The 13,350-nt window shown below is 31.7% G+C and overlaps 1 protein-coding gene across 5 annotated transcripts in view; it reads right to left on the reverse strand.

Annotated features, from left to right (window-relative positions):
* Positions 1 to 12,130, reverse strand: part of LOC124362718 (ATP-dependent 6-phosphofructokinase) — a 60,958-nt gene extending 48,828 nt beyond the window's left edge. For 2 of the 5 annotated variants that reach the window (XM_046817438.1, XM_046817437.1), the window contains exons 1-3: positions 7,107 to 7,256; positions 5,908 to 6,018; positions 2,166 to 2,317 (exon numbers count right to left, since the gene is read on the reverse strand). In XM_046817438.1, the coding sequence (XP_046673394.1) occupies positions 2,166 to 2,317; positions 5,908 to 6,018; positions 7,107 to 7,188 (345 nt within the window). In that variant the 5' untranslated portion in view covers positions 7,189 to 7,256. Of the gene's footprint in view, positions 1 to 2,165; positions 2,318 to 5,907; positions 6,019 to 7,106; positions 7,259 to 11,989 lie in introns of those variants that run through there. The other 3 variants (XM_046817440.1, XM_046817436.1, XM_046817435.1) reach the window with 3 other exon arrangements.
* Positions 12,131 to 13,350: the final 1,220 nt, after the last annotated feature.

The raw sequence follows: 13,350 nt of genomic DNA on the forward strand, positions 1-13,350 counted from the left end.
TTTCTCCTTCAACGTCATACCGAGTAAGAAAGTCTATGGCAGAACTCATTCTTTTCATTTTGTGATCATCGGTGAGCACTTTTGGAATCCAACAAGCACAAAACTTGTGATAGCCTAGTTTTTCTGTCACTATCTCATGCACAAGACTTCGAGAAATTTCAGGAAAATGATGTGAAAGTTCCGAGATTGTGAAGCGACGGTTCTCGCTAGTTTTCTCATCCACTTTGTTCACCAAGTCATCACTGACGAGAGATGGCCTACCACTCCGGTTATTCATCGTGAACGTTCGTTCTTCCATTTAAAAAAAAACAAACCCATTGACGGACTACGCCTTTGCTCATAATATTTGGGCCATACACCGCAATCAATTCACGATGAATTTCAGCTGCTGTGTAACTGCTCTTAACGACCACAGAAATCTTATTACACCACGCACTTCACACTTGGCGGGATTTTCTATCACGGCATGCATGTTTTACGTTGTAACGAAAGAACGCGCGATCACACGATGCTCTCCCTAGCACAGCTAGAAGCGTACTAAACGGCTGCGTACACCGATGTGAGAATGGCGGCGCTACCCCCACTACTTATCACGCCACGCCCAAACGGCGGTTACTTTATGGACAACCCTCGTATTTAAAGGAACAACTACCAGCCATTATAAATAACAGAATTTGTTGTGACAGTTTGATTAGTTGTAGAGCACAAATTCAGGAAACAGAAATATCCAACCGCTTCAATAGGTAGTACCGCACTGTAAATAATAATGAAAGTTTTATTATCTAAATTTTACTATACTGTACTTTCATGAATTATAATTGTTAAGTTTACTCTAGATAATAAGTCCTGAAATCAATTTAAGTAACAAAATTGTAAATGTGTGCATTTAAGGTACTAGAAATAGGCTTCCTTTGAGAATGTAGGATGGATGAAGGAAATTTACTAAAGTCCCTTCATGAATACAATTTGAGGAAAGTTGATTCCAGTGCCATGACACTCTGAAAGTTGTAAACGGTATCACAATGTGAAGCAGCAGACACAGAGTGCAATTGTTTACGGCAGAGAAAACCATTGAGGGCCATTGGTCTGTTCTGCACTGTGAGGGATACGATACTGATTAGATATATAAACATTGATATAAATCCTGCACTGAAGCAAGGCTGATTAGTGTCAAAGGAAGAGTATACATTGTGTTGTATCGGATTTAAAACTATTCATATTTTCCAAGAACAAATATCTAACTAGATGGCTCGTGAAGCAGCAGGCATATGTGTCCTTTCAGCAAATTAAATAAATCATAAGTATTACATAGTTTATATGTTTGTGCTTCTATCAACTGTTATATACAATTGTGTTAAAACTTTGTATGAAAACTAAAATGATATGACCTCCTTGAATATGTGTACATCTGTGTTCCCAAAATTATTCTAAGAATCCATCTTATCCAACTGTAGGATTCCTCCACATTGGTATAAAGTAGTACAAGTATTACAAAAATCATTGGTGCTATTCAGTCTCATATACAATGTTACATAGAAATTCAAATTATTTCATTGATACTTTTAAAAACTGATTAGCTCATTGACTTCAGGGCCCCAAAACACTGTTCTATAAACTTAAAATTTAATTATTTAAAATAGATCAGGAACGTTTAAAGTATGTCATTTAAAGCGGACATGACTATTTCCAATTCTGCTAACTACATGAGATATCATGCATTTATAGCAGAAGTGCAAAATTGGAACCTGGTCTTGAAAGTTGGAAAAGAGTAAGTGTTAGATAGATGTTGAAAACGAATTAACTTTACGTGGCATAGAATTAACAATCAACACAGATTAAGATCATTAACTCATCATGTCAAATACAAAACCTACTCCATAACAATCTAGGCTTTCCGTATTGATAATTGCCAAACAGACAAAGAGTGTTCAGTTTATGGCAATACTGGATTTATGGTTTGGTGTTCCAGTATCTAACTCCAAAAACATAAGCACTTTGGTTTGTGTGTAAAACTTTCCTCTGCACCTTAAAAATGGATAAAAACAGTGTTTCAAGACAATATCCTTTTAAAATGTAACAATTTTACTGATTTCATAATACAGTACACTTAATCATTTCTATAGGAAAAAGCCAATATTTAAAAGTTGTATATAATCAAACCATACCTTATGAATGATGGATGAAACAGATGACCAGTTAGCTTCAACAATGTTGTTTCCTCCATCAACCATACCCTGATAACCTTCTTTTATAAAGAATACTTTGCATCCAAGATAAATTCCCATACGTACTACAGCACGTACAGCAGCATTCATACCTACAACAAATCATAATGAAATGCCATAAAAACAAATTTTTTTAAACTTAATAAAACAACACAACATGGACATGCTGCATGTACACACTCACACATGTTAGATATCCGTAACAAATGCATCCAGTGAGTATTATTATTAACTTTGTATTTTACCAATCTTAACTTTAAAACTAGATTTTATGTAAAGAATTTGTTGATTTACACATAAGTTACAATACTTGGAGCCTTTTATTTAAACTGTTTATTATCATAAAATAAGAAAATTAAATGTTTTATAAGAATTTAAATAAATCAATTAATGTAGTAATAACTCTTTCAAAAAATGTTTAATGTTTAGAAAGATGAAATTCATCATGGTGGCTAATCATTGATAACGTAATAACTAAGAACGAATTTTGAACTTTTCATAATATAACTGTGGAAGTTTGTGATGTAAATGTGTTTTCTAATAATGAAAACTGAGACTCTTTGGAATATGATTTACCTAAACGTTTCAAAATTTATAGCATGTGTTTTGATGAGAAACAATTTTGAAAATATGAGTTGATCTCGACTGGTCTAGGGGCTCTGTGATCAATCTTCTCTAGGCAATGAGTATCCACAGCTTGGTCCATAAAAACCAATCTTCTCCTTTCAACTAATTAGAGGTAGTATACCTCATAGATCAAGTTCAAGTTTAATATTATTCCAAATTTTAATTAATAATTCGCCAAGCACCTCAAATTGTTCAACATATTAATTATTTTTCCTGATGACAGTTCACTTCTGATTAGACCACTGGCACTTTAATTTTTCTATCCATGATTGTCCCGGAAGGATTCAATTTTTGTAAATAAATAATAGCATATTAATTATGACTGAAACAATTAATTTTAAAAACATTATCGTAAAATTTTATTTTCACTGACTTGCTTGCAACATTTTTTCACCTATAAGATCACCTTTAAAATTATTAAAAAGTTGAAAACATCACTTTCAGCAGAGAAGGTGGCATTCCCTACAAGGTGTGAAATTCTATATTGAAGGACTATACAGCCCAAAGATAAAAATCGTAAATACATTTCTGATTCAAGGAGCTTTTCAAGCTAAGCTGGAATATTCCAAGGTTTATTTTCTTCGTAAGCAAGAGAAAAAATGGTTCCCCAAGGAACAAGCTAGGATCTGTTTTATTCATGCTGATAAATTATAAAGTATTTGGAACCATACAGCTATACGCTTTTCCGATGGTTTTTTTTTCTGCTTATTAACAAGTAAATTGAGACTGGAAACAGTTTAATTTTATCTTATTGCTCTCCAACATGAAGACCACTCTTGGAGTTGTCACTGACAACTGACTTTCATGAAATTGTCATATTGACACTTATGCTGTTCCATGCTGCCTTGTTTAATCTTAAATTAACGAAGGCATTAAGCACAAACCCACTCACACGAACAGCTTACATGCACTCTTTGACTCACACATCAATATAATGAATGATACTGTGGGTCAGCTCTTCCGGTAAGAACCTTCAATTTTCAGTTTTGGATAATAGCTTTTTCAACCAAAAACAAGCTATCAAGAGTTATGACAAGAAAGACACAAATAGATCTTCAAGATGCTGTGAATATTGGCTGTCGTATTCATTATGCAATCCATCCTACAAGTTTGTTCACAATATTTATTAAAAAAATGGAGGTATACAATGTTTCAAGCAAGATGTGTAAAAGTCATTATAGTCGAATAGATATAACTTTCGAATTGGAAGGGTGTGGAGGGGCAGCGAGCAGTGGGGAGACTGATGCCGCGGTGTTGCCACGTTGGTGCGGGCACTGCCGTGAGCGGTCGCTTTCTCACCGAACACTGAGAAGAGAACATGAGACGGTGCGCGCCAGCGTACTTACCAACAAACAACGCGTCAGTGTGTGTTGTCTTTTGATTGTTTATACTAGTAATCAGAAACGAAATTTCTCTAATTTAACACAAATATGTGCGATATTAATATGTTACCATTATACTATATAATAATCTACAACTACTAAATAATTCGGATATCATGAAGGACAAATAATTTGGGTACTCTGAAAACCTAATATTGCATTCACAGCACGAATATATTTATTGCGGGGGCTGTCAAAATACTTCAAACACCGTCAGCATACATTCTGTTGACGTATATTTCCTGTGTTCCTTGGTCAGTTTGCACTCTATATTCGTCAGCAAAATCTTCAAAGTCACTAGTTTCACTGTCACTGTCATCTCTATTCACGTGAATTATCATTTCCTCTACTGCTGTTTCAATGAACTTCTTGTGCCCAAGCTTCTAAAATAGATTTTTTTGTGTGCTTTACGATATCCGTCCATTCTACGGTTGTAACTTGTTGAAGTCCTTCTTCGGTTAACCTCCTAACTTCAGTCATGTTAAATGTTTTATTGTTCCGAGCAACGTGTCCCTTAACTTGTGCCCAAACCATTTCTATTGCATTGAAATGGCGATGGTAAGGTGGCAGTCTGACAATTTTATGTCCTTGGGCTTTAGCCATCTCATCTATAATATACTTGGGGACCGGTGGTTTATTCATTTCACATATTTCTAACAACTCGGCTTTTGTAAAATCTTCTGCAAATTGTGTGTTATGCTCACGAAGCCATGCCTGAATTTCCGCTTTTTTGTTACCTTGCGTTGGGGCCTTATCTAAAATCTTGGAGTGGTATGGGGCGTTGTCCATAACAATAACCGATGGAGCAGAAAGCTTAGGTAGAAGTGATTCTCTGAACCATTTTGAAAAAGTGTCATGGTTCATTTCTTCATGGTAGTCTGTGGTTTGCTTTGAAGCAAATAACAAGCAATAATTAGCAACAAACCCTCCAGATGTACCAGCGTGCAGTAAAATAAGCCTACCACTTTTCAGACGCTCCTCGCTCCTATTGGTCAGGTAGCCAACCAGGCAGTTCTCCCTCTCACTCCAACGTCAGAACGCCCCGCCTCGCCGATTCGGAAGTTATATCTATTCGACTATAGTATTCTAGTCTTTAAGACAGTCATATTCATCAAGAAGCCCTCATACATGGAAGCAAGACTGTTCAACCTATTCCTAGATTATTTGGAAAGCAATAGTCTTTCAACCTTGAGAGGAAATTACTATTACTTCAGCACACCGTAGAAGAATATTCAAAAGAACTAGAGGAAAGGAACTACAGAAAAAGGACTGAATTTAGTTTTAAAACCTAATACTGTAAATCTTTTAATTTTACTGATGATGCCCGGCTGAACTTTATATAAATAAGAAACAAATTTATTGTATCTTTTTTTAAAGTTGCGTAACATTTCATTTTGAATTTTTAATGAGGTAAGTTACCTAAGTATTTGGAGTAGTATTTAACAACTAATTTTAAACGTTTTACAACACAGAAGAAAGAAAATAATACACATCATAGAATATTTACTACTCAAGTAATTTACAAATCAGACTCCAAATTACATGAAAATTAAGAGTTGATTTTGTCCATCAGAAAGAAACCACTCAGTATGTAAAATGGTTCGGATCCCAAGGTACAACTGTAAATCCGTTACATTCCAATGAAGTTTAAAATATTTATAAATCAAACCCACCTTGTGAGTCTCCTCCACTTGTGAAGACAGCAATTCCTTTTCCTTTATGTGAGCCACGCTCAATAAACCGTTTCTTTTCTTCATCCATCTTTTTAGGTCCTGTTTTGCTACCTAAACAATAGAATATGTGTTTTAATCTATAAATTAATTCCCTGTAAATCGTGCAATTTATGAGTTGCAAACTTTTTACTAATAATTGGAAAACATTTACTAAACTAATATTCTAGTAATATTTAGTTTTCTCCTGTTAAATACATACTGTTTACACTATTATGAGTATTGATTATATTTAACAAACATAAATGAAATTCCCCATATTATAACCTTTAAGTACTAGTTCTAAGATACCACATCTACGTATACAGAGTTACTACCAGACACATGGCAATGAAACTAACATTGAAGAGTTAACCCTGAGCACAGTCCAAATTAACGGACAAATGATGATGGGAAAATTATTATCAGTCACAATAGGCTGACAGATAGCTTTTGAGACATTTATAAATATTCACAGGCATATTATCCACAATGGTGTTTAACACTTTCAGAATCTTAAAGAACCATTTCTGTAGCTCCTCATATTTTTTTCAGAACCCAATATTACTGTTATCTAACACACTATTCTCTAATAAATATTGATTTATATGATCTAACACATACAGTATATCTCTAAAACATTTTCTAAGGAGATTTTGGATAGCAGTTTTAAAAATGTTCTCTTTTCATACATAGATTTTATTACTGACTTTCTTAACCACTTAGGAAAAACACATTGTGATACAGGCTGATTTATAACATTTGATAATGGTACAGCTACTTTGTCTACAATTAATTTAATGTCTTGCATCCTATCTTACCTAGAAAAAAAAAACAATGAAAACTATGATGTATTTTCATTTACTGGGAACAATATTATATTGTAAATGTATTACAAAATAATATAATAATTTATATGCATGTACATAAAATTTATATTATGGAACTGTAAAGGATTTGTTAAATTTACTACTTTTTAGTAACTTTGTGTAAAACACATTAATTTAGTTGTTTTGTTTTATTTTAAAGTTATTGAGTTCTAAAAAGCAAATTTAGCTTACCACCTTCTAGTTTTCTTGAAAAGAGTAAGTTACTCATGAACACTTTAAATAACATATTTGGTTTTCTATAAACTACAAAATAGATTTAACGTATATAAATACCTTTGAAAGGAGCACTTTCTAGTAATGTTACATTTAAAACTAAAATAATTAAATAATATAAAACAGAAATGTGTTTAGCCATTGATTTGTGTATTTTTACTTTTTAAAACTAAGACAACAGATTTTGGAAAACACCAGTTTTAGATGAAGAATCAGATATAACACTATAAATGACACATACTAATGAAGAACCGTAATTTTAATTATGTAATATTTAGTATGCTATTACTGATAAGCGCTTGCTAAGTAGTGTTATTATAATAGCAGTCAGATAAGAGAGGTTAACCTGGATTTACATATATCATATAAGGTTAGTAACGTTTGCTTATAATTTTATCTTTGTCGGGTTTCAGTGAATTATTTTATATTAATTATTTTATCAATTAAAATATTGCAGATTACTGACTATCGTTGCCACTTCACATTTGTCTCATGTATCTTGGAATGAATCCAACATGATGGTCATCATCCATACTCTGAATGGAATTGCACAATGTCAATTTTAATTACAGTTATCAAGTTGAGCAAAAATAAGGTACACATGTTGTTCATTAATGAGAATTGTGAAGTAACGACATAATTTATTACAATTGGTTTTTTATTTCTTTCATACACAGTATAGTTGGGCTGTAGAAGAAAGTATAATTATTCTTGCAACAGATAATCTGAACAGTTTTTGTGAAAACATGTAGTCCTTATGTGCGACTTATCCTTGACCACAGCCAGAATTGGGGCAAAATTTGTACACTAAAATTTACAACTGGTGTGAAATTTTTATGAAAGCTTTGGTGTAACTTAAAAAATACATACACTGTTTTTATTTTGAAAATCATTATAACTATGATAATTTGCAATAAAAAATATACAGTTTATAAAGCTAAATTTACAAAATTTACATAATGAGATAAAAATGTACATTCACACATACATACATTACAGTACATTATGTAAGAAATACTTAAATCGCTTATTTCCAATGCACTCTCAGATTTGACGTAATAATATAGGAACATTACAGAGTAATATTAGAAATCTAAATTTTTCAAAAGAAATCAGTTAAAATTATTGGTAATCAAATGTTCTTGAACATAGACCACTATTTATTCTCTATGAAAATTTACATATACAGACAGTAATAAAATTAATATATTTACTAGCAGTTACCCGCTACACCACATGTGCAAATACCTACAGGTGTATTCTGCATTACACTATTGATTACAGTTAAAAGTACATTTTAACTCAACCTTTAATTTTCTTATCTAAATCAACTGTGTGCTCAAAAACTATGACGATATAAAAGATTGAAATAAGAATCAATTATCAATTTGATTACAGAGTAATCAAATTTGATTACTCTGTTTTAACACTTAGTGTCAGACTATGACATGGTGTAACACTCATTTCCATAAAGCAAAATATTCTATTGATTGATGGTTAATTATAACATTACCCATAAACTCTCTTGTAACAATGTAATGTATCGTTAATCTTCCAACAGAGGTTAATTTTATTGTGATTATTCATTATATTCACATCTTATGCCTAAATTATAATTTTGTGTACCTACTTTTTTACTTGTAGACAGAACTCATTAATCTGAAGATGAATTTAGATTTTTGTGACTGCGAGCGATATGAGTCAATGTAGGTTTAATTTAATATCAACCAAATCTTTAAAAATCACACGGAAGGGATCAGTGCAACTCGCAATTTAATGTCACATTAACCCTTTTGACCCCAATGTCTGTATATACAGAGATAAAATATAACTGTATAAAAATTTAACTCAATATATATGTTTACAAATTCATTGTTTTAAAATATAAAACGTAATAAATGTTACACCTGCACTATACCAAAATGATTAGAAAGAATCAATCTTTCTTTTATAATTGTAAAATGAAATCTAAACAATGTCTTAAAAATGATATAGAACATATAATAAAGCATTGCAACTAGCTATATATAAATATCTATATCAGATATAAATAAAAACAAAGTGCGTAGTTTATTGTTGAGTGAGCATTGCATTTTTGTTTGACTTTATTACTTACTTATTTTTAGTATCATACTTTATACGTTTATATTTATTTCATTTCAGTGTTTTTATTTGAATTTAGGGATAGAACATGATAAGCGGATCCAGTTTTTACATTGCTGAATTACAACCATCGATATTATCAACCAATACCTTGACCGATTATAATTTGAAAAATTATCTCATGTAAATACCATTTGTATCAAATGTAAATACTTTTAAATATCAAAAACTTAATATATGATTTAATCCTGGGACTAGGAATAGGCAATATAATGTTGATCGAAACCAATTCTGTAGTGGAAATCAGTCTACATAAGTCAACACTACCACCACTATTTATATACCATTTCAAACAGAAAGAATTGCTGATTTTAATGGTGAAATATGTTGTGCTGTTTCGATAACTGTTATGTCATAAAACTTCCAAGAAAGATCATCTTCACCTAGCTATTTTGAAGCCAGTGTCTGTCTGTTTTGTGAGATGGTGCTAATTACTTAAAAACAGGTTAACTATGGATCTTTTTAAATTGATACGTACTGTTTTGATAGTAATTTCATTATTAGTTATATATCATAGTATGGTTTATTATGTTGGCTTTTAGCTTGTTTTAGGCTATTATTTCAATAATGTCCCAAAATTTTCTGATAGGTCATCTGACATTAGAGAATCTATTGACCTGTCAGACTCAGACAACCTTGGCCTTTATGCTTTATGTAACCCCATAACATTGATTATGAATCATTCTGAGAAAATATATCATCCCTACAGGACAGCTGTGAACGGCCAGTGTACCTGGTTTCACATGGTTCGCGTACCCACCACCAGAGACGCAATCATCGCTTGCTTCATAACAAACAAAACATTTATAACAGAAAATAGGAAATATGCTTAACCATTTGTTTTTTCTGCATAACAATGATTAATCGCTTTCAAAAAATTGTTGCAAGCATCCTCTTCAGAAAACCGTACTTCTCTTCTGTACAAATACTCACAGAGATGATCTGCAAGCTGGTCGCCTAATATGCCACTTTTTAAACTTTGTTTCGTGATCCTTCACAATCTTTTGCAACTGTCTTTTATTGTCTATAAAAGACAATACATATATTATATGAAAAAGTATTTATATTTGATATAAGTTAGTTATTATTTTAAAATCAGTATTGGTTGGTTATATCGATAGTTATTATTAACCCTCCAAGCTACTATCGTACTGTGCGATAAGTTCGTTTTTGTTAAATTGCCGTAAAACGGTTTATTTAATTATTCCGTAATTTTCATAGTACAACGTAGGAGAGATTTCTCTACGCACTGGCTCCATTTTGTAAGCCTTTGAGGAGAATGAAAAATAACAGTCAGCTGATTTTGTCAGCTGTTGCCGCGCTCTACTTTGTTGTAGTTTTCGTCTAGGTTAGTTATCGTTTGGCCGCGACATATTGTTTTGATTTGTGTTATTATTCACTGCACGCGATTGATTCTTGTGTGTGTATTTTATATTTTATTATGAGTTGCTACAGTGCCTTAGAGCACTTCAGGAGGCCTGTAGGGGGAGGCAGAAGAAAGAGGGTAGCGCAGCAATCAGAATCTGACTCTAAGTTTCTTTAGTCAAATTAAAATATGTGTATATACATATGTATATGTATATAAACAAAAGGACCATAATAAGATTTTTTTACTATTCATAATTATTATTATAACAGACATTTAGCTTTTGTGAGGTTATATGTACATCAAAACCAATATTGTTTGAGAAGTGTTTACTTTGAATGTGTCCATTGTGCAAATTTTGGTGTGCAGAACATTTTTTTAGTTTTTATATGTTGTGTATGTAGTTTTTGTTAAAAAGGCTTTGAAGTGACATTTTTATTGTTCACAATGAAATTTGAAACAATTTGTATATTTTGAAATATTTATAAACATGTTTTAAAACACATTTAAAACCTCACCATCTAAAAAAAAACAAAAAGAAAAACAAACTATCTACTGTTCATCGAGACTTTTTTTAGATAAAAGTGGTAATTGTTTTGAATTATCTTTCTTTCCTAAAGTTGCTTGTTTTTCTGAAAAGAATGATATATAACACAAATGATCTTTGAATGTATATTTCTATCTAAAACGTGGCTTTTAAGAAACCATGCATTTTGTTTCAAAACAGCCCAACACTTTAAAGTGATTTAATTACCACTTGGAGGGTTAAGTAATATTTCTTGTCAATATCAATTTAAAAACGGTCCGCTTATCGTACTCTACCCAACTAAACGTCCCTGTTAGCTTGTGATAGAAATAACATGTGTACATTGCCATTGTACTTGCGGCTATTACTCAAATATGATACAAATGATTTTACTTTGTTTGAATTAATTTGGAACATTATTATTATTTAATAGACTACAATAAAAAGAGCTGATAATAATTAATTGTAATAAATATAATAAGAATATTTTTTTATTATATAGTTTAGGTTTTTTTATCAATAATTTGGTACTATGATAGGGTTGGCCATTTACTATATACTATTGCAGCCCAGACATATTTATGATTAAATTGTTGCAGCCTAGTAGCCACTTGTTATACTGTAACAATAAATTCGTAACAATCACAAAAGCTCAGAGTATCCACACTGGAGCGCAATTTTCCAGAGTTATCTTAGTTAACTTAATAGAGAAAAAATAGGTAAATATAGATAGACCTAATGTTTAAAGCCTGGGCCTAATGAATAAAATACTATAATATTCTGATGCAAACCTATCATTAGTTACAACATTATGATATCAACTAAAAGATTCTACAAAACCTGTTATTGTACATATTTAAAATAGAATTCGACCCGACAATACTTTACCTTCTGTTTTAAAGATACAATAACAAACAACGCCTCTTTAGAACTTGACAGCACCAAAAGACACTGTGCTTTCCAATAATCTAACCTCCAAACGATTAACTTATGACCTTTGGCAAGGTCACATATGAATCTGATTGCAAGTTTTTTCAGGTAAGAACTAGATTACGATCATAGTTTAACAAAGAAACAAAAAGCAAGAATGCATTAGGCTCAAATGTATATACTATATGGGACGCAAAACAAGCGGGCACCCATCTGCAGACACACAAGTTATTATAATGATATTCACAAATAAAATAATATTTTAACATGCATACATATAAATTAAATATTTGTAGTCATTCGATGAGTTATTAAGGTTATTAATACCGTATAGTTAGTAAACATTATTTAATTAAAAATGCATTGAATTATTATCACTAGTAAATAAATACAACATTTTCCAATATTATTTTTTTCATTGCGCAAGGCCTTTCGGAATCAATGAAAGACACTGGATGATAATAATTCAAACTTCTTTCCAATATTCAAGATTCTTCATTAAAAATGCCTTATTTATGTGGCTTTTAAGAAAAATTATCTTCATTTGAAATACAGTGTTTGTTTGCGCCAGTTATATTGTTTAGCTTTTTTGTTTTTTTTTTTTTTTTTTTTTGTTTAGTTATATTGTATGCTTAACATAAAAACAAACAAAGCTTACTTATACTGCTATAATGGGCACAAAGCAATAAAACACTAGACAAGGTATGCTCCTTCTTACGTGAACATATTAAAACAGAAATTTCAGAAACTGTAAAATACCTTATTCCGTTTAGCGATGGTTTGACTTGACAGAATGAGAATTACACTGTACGTAGGTTTTAACTGAATCTATCTGGTAGCGATAGATTCTTCAAAATAAACACTTATTTCCAACAAAAGAACATTCCTTTCTCGTTTGCAAACTGAATTTGGGAATATCGAAAGGCAGCCAAAAGACTCGCCGTATTTGCACTGCCGAACATTATGTTAATTAAAAAAGCATTAAGAAGGAAGTGTTAGGTCAGTATATTCCGTCTTTCAAAACCTGGTGCCCAAAACTCTTAAAAAGAAGTGTATTAGTAATAAAGCTGTTTTTACACCTGATTCTAAGCAAAAGAATCGTAGCTGCGAGACTTCCTTTTTAAGATATACAAATAAGAAGAATTTTAGTTTGCTAGATGGCTTCCTGGCAAAGTAGTGATTCGATCGTATTTCCACAGTTGTGTCCCACACTGTTCACCTCGCTTCAAACAAAGGACTTGTACCTGTTTTCCTCTCAATCTCTAAAGTGATTAGTTATTAATATAATTTTGTTTTCATCACATTGTACAAGTAAATCG

This window comes from Homalodisca vitripennis, chromosome 5, assembly GCF_021130785.1.
Source record: "Homalodisca vitripennis isolate AUS2020 chromosome 5, UT_GWSS_2.1, whole genome shotgun sequence".
NCBI classification, from domain to species: Eukaryota; Metazoa; Arthropoda; class Insecta; order Hemiptera; family Cicadellidae; genus Homalodisca; species Homalodisca vitripennis.